We start from the raw sequence: 19,529 nt of genomic DNA on the forward strand, positions 1-19,529 counted from the left end.
TGGGCTCGGCTTTGGCCAGCAGCTGGAGCCAGTGGCATTGGCTCTATTGGACATAGCAGAAGCTTCTAGCAGCTTCTCACAGAAACCACCCCTGTAACTCCTTCACTATGGAAACCTTGCCATGCGAACCTGTGGGAAGGTGTAAGAAAAATTTGGAGGGTTTCATAGAATTCGAGGAGTTAAAACCAGATGGTGTCATAAGTTATTTCAGTTTCCTCTGGGAGAGGGAAGAGCTCTTTGGAGGCTTTTGGAAATACTTAAGTATCTGTTCAACTGGAGGTTGGTTTGTTTGGGAGAAACTTAATATAAAACATCCTTACTGATCTAGGTGAGGCCACAAAGCCTTTCAGGTGTCTGAAGAAAACGTGTCAGGTGCTTGAAATGGAGATTTGCGTCGCACCACAACACGGCACAGCAAGAGCAACACCAGGTTACTTAAATAAGGCAGCAGTGGTGAGGAAAATGTCTTTGCAGTGTAGCCATTTGCAGTTTATTCTCCGTAATTTCACTTCTTGTCTCCCCTGCCTGGACCAACAGACAAAGCAGCGGTGATAGTGGCAGAAAAGTCTCTTTTCTTGTTTCTGTGAGTGCGTATTCCTTCTGGATTCCTGCGTTTGAGCTTGTCTGCTGTGCAAATATTCTTACGACACACATCAGCTCAAAAGAGACAGCTATTAATAACGTTAGCTTAATAGACACGAAAATGTACCATCACCGAAGGATTGATGAACCAATATTGGAAAAACTGTTGTACTTTAGGGGTTTTTTTTTGCAAGGTTTTTAACTGCACAGTAAAACAAGAAGAAAGTAGATTATAATCAAAGCATTTCCATCTTTGTTGTAAACAATTACAGCAATACTTGCATGGATGCCACATTAGAAGAAATTTACTGGATTCCATTCTAATGCAATTAGAGCTAATTTTGTTCTTTAAATGAATAAAAGGTCAGCTAGTAAATCTAGTTTATCTCAAGTCCAGGCTTCAATAAATTGTTTTATTTAATTTGTTGTAAAAGATCTTATCCTTAATGGGCCCAGCTCTTATTGGTTTGCTTGGCTTCTAAAATATTTATGACCACCTTTTTAGATATGATTTGAATGATATGTTGGAAGGGATTTTCACTGGGGTTTTTTCCACTCCAGTGTTATCAAGGTAGATTGCTAACTGAGTTAGTATAGGAAGGAACTAGAGATGCTATCTTCTTTTATAAAAACAAACAAAAAACCAGTTAGTATAGACTTTTAAATTTAAAATCAACTTCAAATTATGAGCAGAATTTAATACTTTTATTCAATTGCATCATGGTTTCGTTTTGTCTAGTTATTTTTCTTAAGCTTGATAATTTTTCATCCATGTGAGCTGATGAAACGTGTTGACATTCCAGCTACTACCGCAGTTGACATAAACTTCAGGAAAAGTACATGCTGTAATTTTTGATACTTCAGATAAATTTCTTCTACATTTAAATACAGCTTTTAAGAAAAAAACATATAGCTTCTGGTGCTAGTGCCAGACCAAAAAGCAGAATACCACTCACTGGGTGCTGTTATATTTCTTTTGTAAAATCGGGTCTCCAGATTTACCTTAAAATTTCAGACTTTTGCTCCAGACTCGTACCGCATTGTATCATAGCTCTGCTATCAGCAGCAAACTTGGAAACTGGACACAAGAAGGGGAAAGACGGGTATTTTAACAATGTTTAACTTGTAAACCTGACCTGCTGCTCTAATGAAGTTGCCCCTTGTCTTACATATTTTTAAAGTGAGTAGGTAGGCAATTTTCTCCAAAACCAGATGGCACACATGCTTAGATATGTCTGTGACTCTAAAAAATGTATATTAAATAACCTGTGGATTGTAAAATAAAATCCTAAAAGGGCTAGAAAAGGTTTTGTTATCCAGATCTTTAATGGACTCCACTAAGGCTTTTTATGGCTTGGTAGGACATGACCAGTCCCACGACCTGACTTCCCTTCCGTTGGAGGCTCCCTCAGCTGCGTGATAGCTGACACGCTTTTTAGGGATTCTCAAAATCAAGTGGCAAATTATTTTGTGACCGGTAGATGTGAAGCATAGTTTTAGGACCTAGGAACTAACCTGTCCCTGCTCACTGCAGGGGGGTTGGACTAGATGACCTTTAAAGGTCCCTTCCAGCCCAACGCGTTCTGTGGTTCTATGGTTCTATTGCTCTCTGGTTTATTACACTGAATTTCTGTGATCATCCATCTGAGAACTTCTGCCACAGTAAGGTGCTCATAGCACGTATTTTTGTAAACTGGCCAAGTCACATGTGTCTGGAAAAATGGAAGCCTGAGAGGGAATGCAGCTTGAGAAAATCTCCTTGTTGGAGCTCTTACCCTACCTGAAACACAGCTGGACTATTGGAGGAGTTCCTTTTTCATAAATTTACATGATTTGGGACATCACTGCTGCTTGCTCTTAGAAATTCATTATTTGAAGTGCAACCACAGGTGGACAAGAGAAGATCTTTATTCGTATTTTTTCTAAATTCTGTAAAACTTTATTATCTAACCTGCCACATGCAGAGTTACCACCAAGTTAATTATAGGGTAACGTTCTTGAAAAAATACAGATGCCTAAATGATGGATCTTTATCTGCAATAATATTAATTTACGTAATACTTGAGCCACAAGCTCTCCAGAGATTGAATTTTCTTGGGAAAACTGCACACGCATACACAGCCAGATTTTATAAAGCTAATGGCCCCAAGGGAGAAGAAGAAGGTATTAGCAAATCCACCAATAGCTTTTTATTGACCTACAAGAAAGTAAACAAGGACTGTGTTGCTGTTCTCCCAAGCTCCCTGGGGATCTGTAGTTGCTGCTGTAACATGAATATGTATTTTTTTCAAAACTCCTGTTTGAGTTGTGGAAGAAAAACTGGACATCTAAGATGGGACTTCACTACTAGCTTCCATTAAATCAGAATTCTGCCCTGTGTAGTTTCCAAGAAGGCATCTTATCTCTACAGTATCATCTTGGGTGGATATTCAGGAGCTTTAATTTTTCCTAGGGTTGTTCTTGCACGGATAAATCCGACCGTGTGAAGCAACTTTTGAACTTTGGGTGCTATTTAGTGGAGAGCTACTCAGACTTCGATAATTTAGATTACCGTCTTCAGAGTGTTTGCCCACAATAGCTGAATAATGGGGTTCATTAACCTCCCTGTGTAGGCCTATCCAAATTGTTTGCCTCTAGCCTTGGCTCCCTACGTGTGGCTGGGGAGGAAAGGATTGGCTTTTTATTGACTTGTCGAGCCGTAGGTTTGCATTACCAGCCAAGTAGCTCATGACCCATTCCATTTATTTCACTGTTTTGTGGTGGGGAAACAGGTAAAGGAATCCTGCTGGAAGCCCCTCCTTCCGCACGTTTTTATGAATAAGAGCAGTGTTTGGAGCAGTTAAGGCACCGTGACCAAATCCTCCAAAAGACGTAATGCAAGCAGCATGGGGCTATTGTGGGGCACAGCTGTGGGCGGTGTTGGTTACCCTGCGAGACGTTGCTTATTTAACAGAAAGCTCCCGAGGAGAACTTATTGTGGAATTAAAAGAGGAGGGAAAAAGTGATACTTGGGGGAGAAAAACATAGAAGGGCAAACCACCGTTCAGGAAGATGAAACAACAGAGTCTGGGCTGTCCGTGTTTATTGCAGGACTAATGGGTATCTCAGTTATTTTACAGCGAAGCACTTGGTGGAGGAAAACGGTGTTTAACCGCGCGTTAACAGAATTGTCGCTCTGGGTGTCAATCCAACTCTTGCTGTAAGACGGGAAGGAGCGTGTAATGGTGAAATCTGTTCTTGATATGATCAATAGACCACCTAAGTGAGGAGGCAGAGTAATGAAAAATGATCTTGCTCTTCTCCGAGGCTGCCGAGGTGCGCTTCAGGAATTCCAGTGATCTTTACAGCTTTCATAAATCTTTGTGTGCGTGTATACATACGCACATTTTTCTGTTCTGTAGTCTTTTAAATGATAAGAGCTGGAGGACTGGTTTTCAATGCCTTTTAAAATGGTGAATATATTTTAATGAAGATACTGTCTCGGGTATGATTCATATCCCTTTCCTGATTGTTCTTCTTCGGTGTAACATATTGGCCCCGATCCTGCAGTAGAATCCCCATGTGTGGTCTTGTATCCATCCAAAAGTCTCGTTCACTTCAGTAGAGGTTCTCCAGCCTCTCCCTTGCTGCAGGATTGCGGCTTTTGCATGAAAAAGTCGTGAAGAATACCATATCCCTTTTACCAAAACCAAGAAATGATCATTTTTGTTTATAATTCTAGAGGTGATTTAGAAGAGGGGTTTTTTTTCCTTGACTGTGAGTTATTTCCAACTTCAGATGTAGTCTTTAGCTTTTTTCTTCTTTTTTTTTTAATTACTGAAGCCACCCCAACTAATTATTCATCCTGTTTATGGTAGGTGGTAGGCTGTGGCAAATTATTTTCATTTTGCTGCTGGCCACATTGGATGATGACTCCAAAAGTGAATCCATAAAAAGGCTTGAGTCATTAGAAAACAAAACAACTTACTGTGAGATTCTTTGATTTTGCTGCTTATTTCTCAAGAGTAAAAAAAAAGAAATTGTATACTGTATACCGCAATTAAAAAAAAAAAATTACTTCAGGCATGTTCAGACACATCAGCAAATTGCTTGTGTAAATGGGCATGAGCAGCTGCCCTTATAAAGCACAACAGAAACCAATCAAATATGTGTGAAAGATTAGAAAGGCAGATGAGTATTTGTTTAAAAAATAGACTTGGTTTCCCTAGAAGATGACTGCAAAAGAAGGGTACTGATTTGTTCTTGGCTTTGACAGGGGTGCTTCTTTTTATTCACCCTTTTAGTGAAGTTAGTTTTTAAACAAAAGTGAGGACACCGTGTATACCTGAGGATTCATGTTATAGTTCCTGGGAGCTGGATGTGGACAAGAGGACCATAGAGAAGGAGCCACCTGTAGACACAAAAGAAGAAGATGGTCCTACCTGAATTTAGTAGAGTTGTCCTGTGAGCAGTTGCTCTGTAGCTGTACAGAGCCTCTAAGTTCAGGACAGACTGGGTCACCTGGTTCTTTCAAAAAACATTCCTCAGGAACAAGCTGGAAATCACAGTTTTAGAGGTTTCTAAACCCATGCCGGCATAATTTTCTGGTAGTTAACAAATTCATATTCTGCACCAGTTCCCATTAAAGAGAGTAGATGTAGGACTGGTTTATGAGCAAGCTTCTAGATCACGTATCCCGTAACATTTCCCAGAACAAATGCCAATAAAAGGCAGTTTGCAAGGAACACGTAAGAGAAAGTTTGCAAAGAGCTCACTGGCATAAACGTGTTTTACCAGCTTCTGGTTTTGCTGTTGAGAGCTCAGCAGAAGGGGATAATGCCAGGTGGTTTTCGCATCGAAGCTCTGAGCTGTTTGTTACTGATGATAAGAGAGGAAAGAAGATGAAAGATACCAAGACGCCATGCTACCAGCTCGGTTTTGTTTTGTCGGACTGGCGATGAACCATCCGGAGATCTAAGTCAGGACGGTGAGAAAGAACGGGAGGGAGATTCAGGAGTCATGGGCAGAAAAGTGTTTGTGGTTGTTGGGAGAAATACCCTGGTGTAACAGATACAGAGGGCGGAGGCCAAGGGAAGAACTTTGTTTTGGTTAAAGTAATGGAAAAATAAACAGTAGAAAACCTGTAATTCAATTCCAAGAGTGCAAATGTCTATAAAGCAAAGGAGTTACCTAGAAATGTCAGCTGGATGAAGACCTAATGGATTCAAAAGTGGTGGTTTCTGCCTGTGGGAACGAGGCATTTGTAGCAAAACGACTACAGAGTGACTTGTGTGATTAAGGCCTTCTAAAAGGACGTTGGGAATAAGCACCATACCTCTGGGAGACAATGACTGTTAGCAAAGAAGTTACGTCCTCAAGGCAAAAGACTGTGGAGGAGAAGTCAGGCTTGGCAGAAGTCAAGCAGAATTAAATACTGCAAAGGATACTGAGCAAGTAGGAAAAGAAGAGAAGAAGGAGGACCATGTTGATGAGGACAGGGAGAAAATGAAGGATAATACAGGTATGAGGCAAGAACAGAAAGAGTACTTTTCTTATGATCCTCCGTTCATTCTCTCCTTTACTGAGGTCTGGGACAAGGTGGGTAACAGCAGTAGGTTGACAGCAGTGGAAGTTAACCATAATGAATTGGGAAGCAAAATATAGGGACTTTCATGGAATCTTTCTTCCAAGTTCTAGAAGTGGATGCAGTGGCAAATAATTTTTAATACACTTCTTTTTATTTTAAAATGCATTGTTTAGTAAGTCTAATTTTAATAATAAACAATAGAATAAAAAAAAGTGATGAAGAAGGAAAGAAAGGGAAGGTTATCTAGACACCCGATGACAGCAATGCACGTAATTATAAAACAGATTTTGGAGGAAGAGCTGATTAAAGGCTTGAGGGTAATGGAATAAGACACGAAACGGAAGTAAAACAGACCAACAGGCTTGATATCAATCTTCGATAAAGTGACTGATTTTCTAGGTTAGCCTACTCCAGTTGGCAATTCCTGCAATTCACCCGGCTGGCAATGGCTGATTTTGTGCTGGGCCTCTCGATCTCCGTTTCCACCACGGATACTGAGAGCAGGTGCCTCCACCCCGTCCTCTGGAGTGATTTTTTTCTGGCCTGGAGTTCTGGGTGTGGGATCGGATCGCTTCCCCTCCAGAGGAAAACCCCAGCTGTGATTCAGGAGAGGTGAGACACTCACACGTGCATAGCTGGAATAAAGTTGACATCTGTCCTACCGTTGGAAGAAGGAATGCTCTCTTCTGGATGAATAAAAGATGGCAAATTCGAACTGGATTTCAGGAAAACATTTAATACTATCACACAGGGCATTCATAGGGAAGCTGGCAAAGACGGGATTAGCAGGGGAGCTGCTCAGCAGTAAGGAACTCGCTCAAAGGGAGATAGCGACTGAGAGTTGTAAGAGAGCTTATCTAACCAGAGAGGAGGTTACTAGTGAACGTGCTCAAGGATGTCTTTTAGGACTGGTATGATTTAATAATTTCATTCAAAATTTTGTCACAGAAGGAGATAGAACACTGGCACGTTTTGTCGACAGTAAGGTTGAAGCACTGCGTAAGTACAAATGAGGTTCTGGTGATTGTCCGGAATGAACTTGATCCCCTTGGATAGAAGGGGAAAGGGTATTTAATTCAGTAAACCAAGAACTGCAGTTGAGGTTTTGCGTTTGAAGTGTACCGATAGGATCTTCAGCCAGAAGTAAAGAGCTGATCAGTAGGTGTATCGCTGCGGTAGGTGCATGAAGTGGGTGAGGGATCATTAGTTGATCATAGAATGACCAATGATCATAGAATGACCATAGAGTTGCCAACATGATGCAAGTGAGACTGTGGGATGCATTGCAAGAAGTAATTTTGGCAGAGACAGTAGAAGTGTCTGGGCCATCCTATGAGAACATGAGGATATGTCGTCTGAAACGTTCTGTTCAATTCTTGAAGGCAGCTTGTGTTCGGGAAGGATGAATTGGGAAGAGCAGGTGCAGAGGAGGGCTTGGAGCGCGGTTAGGGGCAACGTAGGAGAGTCTGTTACGGAGGACAAAAACTTTGTGTGTTTAGTCTAGCATGTGAAGAGGGGATATACGGTTAGGGGCAACGTAGGAGAGTCTGTGTTACGGAGGAGAAAAACTTTATGTGTTTAGTCTAGCATGTGAAGAGGGGATATGATTACTGGCTACAAATACCTCAGGCAAGTAAACATTTTGGAGGGAGAAAGCAATTTAAGCTAAAGAACAATGTTGGCGCAGAAACAAATGGGACTTAATTTGCTCTGAATGCAGGCTGGAAATTAGAAGAGGTTGCTGTGCCACCGGAGCGCTGAGATCCTGCAACATGGTAGTGGTGGGGACAAAGAGATTAACTGGTTTTAAGATGAAGCTCAATCAATTTGTGAATGGGATTAGGTGAGACGATGCCTGTGAAATCACTGGGCTCATTTGCCCGGGAAGGGATGTCTGTGGGGTTTTGTCGTAGTGATGAAATGGAGAATGGCCTGTTGAGTTCCTCGTGCCCCGTCCAAGGTCAACACGCCCGTGTGGAAGCGCAACCAGACTGTGCACAATATTGGATGGTATCTTCGAATCAAGTCTTCAGAGTTTGTATTCCTTGATAGAGAAGTACATCACTTTGCAGACAGTTCGTCACATGCCAACATTTATATTAATTTTTTTTATTTTCAAGTTTAAGTATTGATGTTTTGCAAAATTTCTCGAGGCTCCGCTGGAGGTTTGACACGTCTTGGCACTCTGCAAACGCGCGAGTTGGTCATAGCATGAATTTGCAGAGCGTGTATTCGCCAATATGACTTGTTTGCACAGAGTAAAATTCAGCAGAGCATAAGAGATAAAAACTAAATTTCCCTTTCTAAAAGTAACATGGGAATTAGCCTACATTACTGAGCTTAAATTACACTGATTCTCCTCCAGGGTTGGATTAAAATTTTCAAAATCACCTCTAATCTGTGAAGAATCTAAACCATAGAGAAATCTTCCTAATTCCCCTGGGTGTTTTTGACACTCTTACCCAGAGGTCTTAGAATATTTAATTTCTTTCTGCTGCAACAGTCTCAGTTCCAGGTGTGAGATTTTTCAGGAATAAAATAGTTAGACCGCTTAACTTTCTAGCGTCAAGGAACTTATATCAATAGGAGAATGTCAATATTGATAGATAGTAATATCACTCATAGTAATCGATGTGAGTCGTACTAGTTTTAATTATGTCAGTGCACTTGATGGTGTCTTTTTCCTGAGTACAAAGACCCCTTTAGCTCCTGTTCCTTGCTTAAAAATGGGTCATGTGTTCAAAAACGAGTTGGGAGTTTTCAGATGTTTTTCCTTTGGGCAGAGAAACAGCTTCTTCGGAGCTCTGCCTCTGAGAAACAAAGATTGCTGTGATTTTTTACTAGACCTTTCAAAGTACTGATACAGCGTGTTTTTTGGAGCTCATCACCCATGGCAATCACTCAGCCCTGTGGCTCTCATATCCTATTTTTGAAAAGCCATTTCCTTTTGGTGCCCATGTCTTTTCCCTGTGTTTATATGAAGCAGTCAATGGGGCTTTCAGCCGCAAGGATCAGGACGAAATCAAATAAATTAGTTCCGAAGATAGGAAACCATTTCACACCTTGGAGCCTTATTTTGCTCCAGATGTAGCGTGTTACAGCTCGTGCCAATCAGAGCCGATTATAAACCAACTGACCCATCGCAACACTTAAAATCTTGGTAGAATTTGCACTTTGCCTGCAAGCCGACATTTCGTTTTCATCCTGTTTGGGTTTGGGTCTGTAGCTGGGAACGGGATAATTGCCCCGGAGTAAAGATGAAAATGGATTTTCGTTCACTCCACCGTTATGAAGAGGTGTACAGATACATGCTTGAAATTATAAATGCACCAAGAACCTCATGAGAAATACGGTTCCTGCTAGCATTTAAAAAGAAATCTAAAGCAAATTCAGGTTGAACACAACCAGCTATGCTGTGTTTATATTAATTCTGGGGGATTTTTTAAAGGGAGTGGTAACCTTCAGTTATGATTTATGGAGGCTCTGATTGCCACGTCTATTCAAGGCTTTTCTCACACTCCTTCATTCTGGAGGAACGATTTTGATTCAAAAACAACTTTTAATTGACTTTTTATCTTTTGGTGTAGAATGTGTTTGTGATACATTGCCAGGCAAGCAGCCTGCACAGAAGTGTAATTCTGGTTGCAGGACTCTTGAGTGTGCTGATGGTGGTTGGTGTTCATTTGTGTTTGATTACTTGAAAAAATATTAATCCGGCCTCCGCTTTAGAGTTTTGGGGTTGGGCTGGGGAAGGAGGTGAAATTTCACCTTACTTGGTTTTGTACTTACAGGCTTTTAGTAATACAAGTGCTGATTTTGGAAGAGTATGAAGAACACATTTGAGAAAGAAGGTAGTGATCATAGCATCATAGAATGTCCGGGGTTGGAAGGGACCTCGAAAGATTCATCTAGTCCACCCCCCCTGCCAGAGCAGGGTCACCCAGGGCAGCCACGCAGGAACGATCCAGGCACGTTTGAAAGTCTCCAGAGCAGGAGACTCCACACCCTCTCTGGGCAGCCTGGGTCAGGGCTCCGGCACCTGCACAGGGAAGAAATTTCTCCTCATGTTGAGTTGGAACTTCGTATGTTCTAACAAACCCATTATTTCTTGTTCTGTTGCTGGACACCACTGAGAAGAGATTGTCCCCTTCCTCTTGACACTCACCCCACAGATATTTATATATGTTAATAAGGTCCCCTCTCAGCCATCTCCTTTCAAGGCTGAACAGCCCCAGGTCTCTCAGTCTCTCTTCACAGCAGAGATGTTCTGTCCCTTGATCCCCCTCGGAGCTCTCCCTTGGACTCTCCAGTAGGTCCCTGTCTCTCTTGAATTGGGGAGCCCAAAACTGGACACAGGATTCCAGGGATGGTCTCCCCGTACATCCTCCCTAGCCCTTCGGGACCCACTTTTCTTAATGCCCCCCAGGATCCCACTGGCCCTCTTGGCCACAAGGGCACGGTGCTGTCCCAGGGCCAACTCACTGCCCACTGATGTATGTATGGTGGTGTCCAAACGTAGACTTTTAAATCCCAGGAGAGACCTAGGTACCAGGAGGATTTGCTGTAGTGAGTACCACCTATTTGCAGCGTGCTCTGCGCCTCGCTTTTCCTGGCTGTAAAACAGAGCTCATAAATCTTGCCATCATTTACATAGTGTTTTGATACCAGGTTCCTCGCCGAGTCTGAAGTAACATTAATTATTAGTCGTGAGACTGCTATTTCCCTTTGATTTCTCCCCACCTCCATATTGCCGTGCATGCAGCCCCTTCTTCAGGACGGAGGACAGGCTAAACCCCCCTCCCTGAGGTTCCTCCATCACCTCTAATGGTGGAGCACAAAGCCCTTCATTTCTCCACTCTGGAGCCTAAAGTCTCTGAACTTCATTAGCCCAAGGGAGTGGTAGGCCCGAGCGTGCCCCGAAATGCCGATCTCCTGTTTTGATAACTGAGCTCTAAAATCAAGATAAACGAGCTGCCCTATATACTGAGCGTGTCCTAATTGCACGCTTCAAGCAAACCAGCCAATCGATGCGTGTGCGTCGCCCGCTAATGAATATTTTGTAGTGTTGGAAGATTTCGTAGGTGATGTTTCGTGTAGCTTCTGCAGTTATTAGCTTCGAAGACCCTATTGAGGAGGAGAACCTGGCTTTATCTAAACCAAGAAACTGTGTAATTGAATTTAATATGTTAGCTGGGCATGGTCACTCTTATTCAAATCTTATTAGCTAATACTTTTTCAAAACTGTTTACACTGGGTGCAAAGTTATGTTTAAAGACATATTAGCTAATACATTTCATAGTCTAGACTCGGAGAGGGTTGACTCCCTGCAGAACTCATAGCACGACTTTGTTTACTTGCAGGGGGTAGAAGAGGGAGGCGGGGAGAGAAGGGATAATGATGTTTGAAACCATCCAAATGACTTATACTGTGCCAAATATTTTTGCTGTCTCTCTCCACGCTTCTGTTATTGCTAAGATTTTAATTTTTTTTAATTGAGACAACTCTCGAGTCGTGAGAGTGATTTTGCAAACCATGGGAGTATTGCCACCAACTAAGGTTGTAAGTGTTGAGCTCTGGGAGCCAGGCTCTCTGTGGGAGCGGTGGAAGGAGGAAGGTGCAGAAGAGGGCTATGAGGTGGGGTGGCCAGACTGGCAGGAACCCCGGGAAGCCACGCTCTTAAAACTTTCATTGAACCAAAAACACATGGTGGACATTCAAAGCCAAGGAGAAAACTTTCTTGGTGGGAGATAACAGTGAGATTTCAGATGCAGCCCACTAACAGGAGAAGGAGGCTGGATGTGATATGTGGGTTGTTCCCAGGATGGCCTGATAATAGGACTTCTTTCCTTCTGCCAGTCACAGGCAACGTAAATTAGGAGTCCTGTACCTTGGCTCACAGCCTGGCACCTTAGTGACGTGTAACGAGCCTGAGCTCCCAGATTAGGTACCTGAATTGATCGCAAGGTCATCAGGTGATGTGAATGTCTTCAGTGCAGCTGATGGAAGATCTTCTAAGGCCTTTTAGATTCTGCCCTGCACTGTTTCCACACTTCCTTGGTTTTGGTTTTCTTCCCCCAGTCACTCACAGTAGGTCTCGGAAGGTAGGTGTGCCGTAGGTGTGATGCTGCAGTTGGCAGGTTGGGCAGGAACACCAAACCCATTGCTCTGTTTCCTTGTACCAAGTCTGTTCTTACTATACTTGCCATAGTTCTGATTTAGTAGTGCAAGTGGCATATCTTGGGAGAAGATCACTTATTATTTCAGCCAAGCATTAAATGCTGTATACTTCCAAGCCTTTCTCAAATGGTACCTTGGATTATTGACTTGAAATCCAATGTCTCCGATTGTAGTCATGTTGCCTTCTGAATATTGTAAAAGGGTTGCAGTAAATTCTAAAGTTGAATGTGAAATTCCTGTTGACAGTGGAGCTGAGCTTTCCTGGTTCTCAAGAGTTGTTGGAATTTGATTTTTGTCATGGTTTTCCTACTGTTGTTTCCGTTTTTTGCTTTCTCAAGATATCCTCCTCTCTGGAATGTCTAACCTTTTTTTAAATTGCCTTCTTCCTACAGTCCCATCACAAATCAAATACACTCCCACAGTTGCCTTTCAAATATAAGTAAGTTAGTTAAATGATTTACCAAAATGTGGTAAAACAAATAGACCAAGCCTGCATTTTGTTTGGGGTTGGGTTTTTTTTTGGTTTGTTTTCTAAACCATACTTTTCCTTCTCTTTGTGTTTCTAATCTCAAGCCTTATAGCAAAGGCTTTTTCTGTCTTGTCCGTTAAATTGCATGAACATCAATAACACTGTGTATCAACATTCATTAACAAACGTTGGGTTTTCTATGTATCCCCCTTCCTGGGCAAGATTATTCCATACTGTGTATTTACTAGAGCTACATCCTGTCTGCTTCAGCTACTCAAGTAAGTAGCAATATTTTAACTGCTGAGTATATAGCATGCGTCATTTATTTGTCCTGACTAGATCCACTGCTGATTTCATAAACATTTGGGGAAAGAAATACCAAACTAGCAAATATTTGGAGAACCCCCTAATGTAGGACCTTAAGAGGATGATATTGTCTCTCGGTTTGAAGATTAAAATCAGCGCTGTTCACAGCTGATTAACTTTCCTTTCTAATATTTCCCACAAATTGAGCTTAATGAAACAAGGTTTAGTAAAGCCACGGAGAATATTTATCTGACTGTGAGCTGTAGAGTGGTTCAGGCTGTCCTGGCATTCGCTGTGTAATGGCTCTGTGCTTTCTCCTGTGCCATGGATGGAAGTAGCAATAACAGTCCGTGGGTTGGGTTGAAACAGCCTCTTTGCTGACTCAGATGTGATGGGGATTAGCTGCACTGTATTTTCTTTACGTCTAGTCGGTGATCGATCGTTGCTTTTTTTCCCATCAGCTCTTAATGATTCTCATTTTTGGTCCTACAGAGTCATCAGCAAAGTAGTGCCAGCTCCAGAGGCCAAACCTTCTACTCCCGCGAGCCGGCCCAAAACACCTCCACCCGTGCCGTCACCGGTCCCAGCTCCCGTTCATGTCACCCCTCCTCCAGCTCCAGCTCCTCCACCTCCACAGGCTACCGTCTCACCAGCCCTGATCCCACCGCCCTCTCCAGCCGTCACGGCAGCAGGAGGCTCCAAAGCTCCGGTGAGGAGTGTGGTGACCGAGACCGTCAGCACTTACGTGGTAAGTGACACACACTGCTGTGTTCTGTGCCAGCTGTGGAGCTCCTGGGTGAATCATCAGCTCAAACTGATGGTACCTGGCCTTGGGATGTTGCTCTCTATTAAGCTACTTTTTATCCAGCTCTTGCTTCCATGCATGTGTTTTGAGGGGTTAATACCTTAATTAAAATACTGCTGCTTGGACTGAATTTCTTCTTTGTTTCCAGTTCAATGTTTAAGTTTCTTCCAGTTATATCCCACTTGGTATTCTGCTAACTGAGCTGCAGCATTTATTTTTGGAGGTGGAAATTTTTTTGTAGACACTTTCGTAAGCACTGAATTGAAACCTCAAATGTCAGACTCGCCATAGATTTTGCTGTCAGTCAGGTAAAGTGCAAAAACCTCATACAACATCAAGAATTTGACTTAGCCCTCATTTGAAATGTGTAGAGTCCACTAATCTCTCTCCTGGGTTCCTCAACGTACAGAAATTGCAAATGTTCATGCTTCTCCGAAAGTCTGCAGATAGTTCTTTAGTCCACAGGTCATTAGTCTGTTTGACAAGTGCTCTGAACTCGGCCTCTCTCTGGTAGCATTCTTCATTCTTTCAGAAAAGACTCCCATCTAACAGGATGTATGAGCTAAATTCTCTAGAAGAACACAGACTCACCTCTGGGCAGGACTCTGATTGTTCCACTCCTGAAAATTTCTGCTTCCTATGCAATGTCAGATGCAAGTTCTGACCGTGTCTGATCCTCCGGATTTACAGCGACCTGTAGCTGGGGTGCTTGGGGGCAGGGTTTAGTGGTGCGGCTTGATGAACGCTTGAACCTGATGATCTTAAAGGTCTTTTCCAACCCAAACAATTCTATGACTGAAGAGCAGCAGATACCACCAACAACGGCAGCAGAGGTGATATCCTCCCTGTCCTGGCTAAATTCCAGCTTGATTGGTGACACCTTGCATAGTAGGTAACACTTTAAAAATCTCACCATTTAAAGCACTTAAAACTTGCTTTTATTACAAAGTTTCCTGTGCTTTAATTGCAAGATAAGCATGATTTATTTATTTATTTATTTTTATTGCTGTTTTTATAATGATTCCTAGTGTAAATCTACTCTGCTTCTTCTAATGGAAAAGATGCTCTTCTCTTCTGGACTTGAAACTGTTGTATCGTGTTACTGGTCTCTATTTAAACAGCTGCTATGTTTCACTCCTGAGTTAGTTACAGCACGAGACAACCTCACATGGGCTGTGCATACCTTTAGGGTGCGGGATACACATCCTCACCTTCTATAACACAGGTGTAAATGCAGGATCACTCTTAGTATTACAGTAGTGCCCAGAAGCTTGGAAAACAGCTCATAAGAGAGGAGCATTTTCAAAATGCTGTACTACATCCCATTTGCATTAAAACCAAATAATTCAGAGATTATGTTAAAGAAGGAGAACTTAGAATTTTGGCTAGGTACTTCTAGTGGTAACACTCTTAACACCTTATGGAGGATTCCGAGGACATGTAGGCACCAGGTTATGTCTTTCTGTTACAATGTTATAGTTGAAACCAGGGCTTAGGATGCATTAAGCAGAGGGACTCCTGATGTGAGACGTTTGTAAGTCAAAAAGCTGAGGGCAGAGGTTGAGGAAGAAGGGAATAATTAATAACTGTGAGCAACCTGATCTAGTGGGAGGTGTCCCAAGCCCATGGTGCAGGGGGTTGGAACTAGATGTTCTTTAAGATCCCTTCTAACCCAAACCATTCTGTGAATCTGCAATTAGCCTCTTGCATGAAGGGAATCCAGGACACAGAATGATGAAGTGGCTTTCCCCAAGTCACACGGGAAAGCTCTTCTGGAGATAAGAGTGGAGCCAGTGCGCAACTCCCTTCCGCAGGGGAGGCCAGAGGAATGATTTTATAGTTTAAAAAAAAATAATGTGAGGAGGGATCTCCCTGTAGGATAGCATCTCAGTAAATGCTCTCTGATCATTAACTCCCGGTGGTTTGTACTAAAATAGCATCCAGCAATCACATACCATCCCTCCTTCCACGACCCTTGGCTCGTTAAGGAATGAGAAGTTGCGCAATTTGAACATCCTCATTGGGCAGCCCAAGTTCTCGTTTAACAACCAGGCAGAGGTTTCAGTAATCTGGAGGTGCTGGTTGACAGCTGGCTGAGCATGAGCCAGCAGTGTGCCCAGCTGGCCCAGAAGGCCGATGGCATCCTGACCTGGATCAGGAATGGTGTGGCCAGCAGTGCATGGGAAGTGATCGTGCCCCTGTGCTCAGCGCTGTTGAGGCCACAGCTCCAGTTCTCTGTCTGATTTTGGGCCCCTCATGACAAGAAAGACGTTGAGATGCTGGAGCGTGTCCAGAGAAGGGCAACAAAGCTGGTGAAGGGTCTGGAGAACAAGTCTTGTGAGGAGCAGCTGGGGAAACTGGGGTTGTTCCACCTGGAGAAAAGGAGGCTGAGGTGAGACCTTCTTGCTCTCTACAACTACCTGAAAGGAGGTTGTAGCAAGGTGGAGATTGGTCTCTTCCAAATAACTAGCGATAGGACAAGAGGAAATGGGCTCAAGTTCTGCCAGGGGAGGTTTAGATTGGATATTAGGAAGAATTTCTTTACTGAAAGAGTGGTGAGCATTTGAACAGGCTGCCCAGGGCAGCGATGGAGTCACTATGCCTGGAGGTGTTTGAAAAACATTTGGACGTGACACTTCAGGACATGGTTTAGGGGTCACGGTGGTGCTGGGTCACTCAGTGACCTTCAAGGTCTTTTCCAACCTTAATGATTCTATGTTCTATGGTTACAGATCTCCCTTCCCCTCTCCAGCCCCTGAAAGCCTGGGAGAGATATTCTGCAGCCAAACATCCTTCTTGAAAAATGAAGTTAGGAAGAGTTAGGGAGGATGTGCCGGGGATGCTGGCACAGCGGGGTTGCCCAGGCGGGTTGTGAAGGGCCGTAGGTGTCACCCACCGGCCCTCAGCACCGCGGCACAGCAGGATTACCCCGCAGAACCCTTGTCACACCAGGCACGGACAGTTTGCCTGCGGAGCAGACGGTTCTCCATCAACTTAAAGCGACTTTGCAGATGAGGGGTTAGATGCGTAGATAGGAATGATTGCTGCAACCCGTCAGCTTTAAAACCGAGGGCGTGGTGTGACGTTGCCTCCTCCTTATCACTGTTGGGAAGGGGGATTGTCCCCTGGTTAAGATTCCTGGGCTCTGTATTTTCTTGTTTTAAGGCTTAAAAAGATTCAGGGCTTTCAGAGGAGTCAGTGGAGAGTGATGTGTTGGTTGCAGCTCTGGCACATTCCGATTGATTTTTCAGAAGTGGTGTAAGATGTACAGACCACCATGTAGTAGGATTTATTTTTCCCTAAGAGCATTTGAGGCTCTTCACCTACTGCCTTTTAATATCACATCTGTAAGCTGCACAGATAGCAAAAAGTTGTTTTCTTAGGTTTTCGTATTCTCACGTAAATGCACAAAAGCTGAGAACAGAACAGTTTATGTTTTTGAGATTCAGTGATAATGTGCAAATCTTCGTAAAGGAATGATGAGATTAGGGTAACAGCCTGGACATTTTGTACTTTATAGTGTTAATTGCACTTCTTATGGCATTTTGCATGTATGTTTTTACCAGAGACTATTACAGAAGCCACTTGAATTTTAAAAATACAAACAATGGGTCTAGCAGGACATAAACATTGAAAAAAGAAAAATTCATAAAGCTCTGAATGTGATAAATCCCGTCAGCAGCTGCCTAATGCTGTAAATGATCTGCCTCTCTTGTTTCGTTTACCCTTTAGTAAATTGTACTGTGACATAAATGTCATAAGGGGAATGGAAAGTTACTCAGTAACAACTTTTTTTATACTCTGATCTTATCGGCTGGTTGAAGTTGAAGACTTTGGCTAATAAGTAATACAGCAATATACACACATGGCACGGTATATTTTACGTGTGTATATAAGATTTATCTTACACGGGAGGCAGCCGTTGCTCCTTCTTGCCATTAACAGGGTAGAATTTTAAAAGTCCCAATAGGATGGACAGAGAAGGAATTGTGTCCTTAAGCCCTGGCTGCTATAGGGGAATGCTGGTGCTTAGGCTGGCTGGTATAACTGGCTTTACTGGTTTACAGGACAATACAGAAAAACGCTGCTTTCCTCGTCGTGTACCGTACAGGAAAATCAATTAAGACACAACGCTGAGCACTCGCGATTGGAGAATTCATAAATAACAGCAGCGGCCGCCGAATAGCTCCGTCGGAGAAGCGCAAAACTTTATTTTTTCATTTTCTTTTAAGGAAAAAAAAAATGCCGATTTTGCTGCTTAGCTCTGAAAACTGGCTGACTTTCCTTTTTTCTTTGCACCAGATCCGAGACGAGTGGGGTAACCAGATCTGGATCTGTCCTGGCTGTAACAAGCCAGATGATGGCAGTCCAATGATAGGTTGTGATGACTGCGATGATTGGTATCACTGGTAAGTTCCTCTCATCCATCCTCGTCCACCCTTCCCTGGCAGATTGGGGGCTCTGTTATTAAAACCTTTTTTTCTTCTAATAGTTGACGCCGAGAATATTTGAATGGCTTTGCTACGTCCAATTTAATAATCTGAAAGATATTTTTATCTCTTTTTCTCTGGAATTTGAAGGAAAAAAAAAAAAGCAGATTTTAAGCAGCAAGGGAGAGTTGCTTTTTAATTAATGGACATTGGTGATAACCGTTGTTTTTCAAACTGCTGGGAAATATTGCTGATACTGGTAATTTTGTGAGAGCTACAGGATTATGGGCATAGTGTATACAGATAGACATTTCAAATTATGAAGCATTGTATGAACGGTAATATAAATGTCAGCTCTCATAAAAGAGTTGGAGGGAATTAATCACTTTTTAGGCGTCTTCTTAAATAGCTACATAAAATCGTGAAGGTTTTTTTGCAGATGCGCTGAAGAACCATTGGAAATTATTTTAAATCTAGCTTATTATACCTGAAAGTGAGCTCATATCTTCTATTAAAATAACATTTATCTGAATGTCCTTTTGATTTTTGTTTCAAAATGAGTGTTTTTTGGGTTTCTGGTCGATCATTATAGTCATGACGAGAACAATAAAATAATCGCTGTATTGATTTGATCAATGCCACCCACTGGGAAGTTTCATTTCTTTGAGTAAGAAGCCAAAAGTAACGTTACTCCGCTGAGCAACATCCCATCTTTTCCCATCCTTCCCAGGCCTTGCGTCGGGATTACGACCGCACCCCCAGAAGAGATCCAATGGTTCTGCTCCAAGTGCGCCAACAAAAAGAAGGACAAAAAACACAAGAAGAGGAAGCACAGGGCGCACTGAAAACTCAGAAGCCGCATGGGTGCCGCGACACCTTGCGCCCCGGGGAGGATCCAGCTCCGCTTGCGGGGTTTGACTCCGGAGTGAATCAGGAGCGAGGAGACGCTCTCCGTCCTGGACTGAGTTTCGCAGACCTTCCGAGCCCAAGGGGTTGGGGGTTTGGTACATTCTCAACTCTGTCTTTTCGCCCCACTGAGGGAAATTTTTGCACAGGGTGATAACGACAATTTCGGGAGCTCACGGTACCTCTCCTGCTCCTGCGGCTCGGCAGCAACGAAGATGAATGTTGTAAATACAGATATCTGTCCTATTCTCTCTCAATTTGTTATTAATCCCTCTTGAACCTCGGTGC

General features: G+C 42.9%; 1 protein-coding gene across 1 annotated transcript in view; it reads left to right on the top strand.

Moving 5' to 3' along the window:
* The window catches only part of TAF3 (TAF3 RNA polymerase II, TATA box binding protein (TBP)-associated factor, 140kDa), a 29,971-nt gene extending 10,791 nt beyond the window's left edge, over nucleotides 1–19,180 (top strand). The window contains exons 3-5 of the mRNA XM_009872100.1: nucleotides 13,593–13,848; nucleotides 18,208–18,314; nucleotides 19,066–19,180. Coding sequence (XP_009870402.1) covers nucleotides 13,593–13,848; nucleotides 18,208–18,314; nucleotides 19,066–19,180 — 478 coding nt within the window. The remainder of the gene's footprint in view (nucleotides 1–13,592; nucleotides 13,849–18,207; nucleotides 18,315–19,065) is intronic.
* Nucleotides 19,181–19,529: the final 349 nt, after the last annotated feature.

Source organism: Apaloderma vittatum, unplaced genomic scaffold (genome assembly GCF_000703405.1).
Source record: "Apaloderma vittatum isolate BGI_N311 unplaced genomic scaffold, ASM70340v1 scaffold11046, whole genome shotgun sequence".
Taxonomy (NCBI): domain Eukaryota; kingdom Metazoa; phylum Chordata; class Aves; order Trogoniformes; family Trogonidae; genus Apaloderma; species Apaloderma vittatum.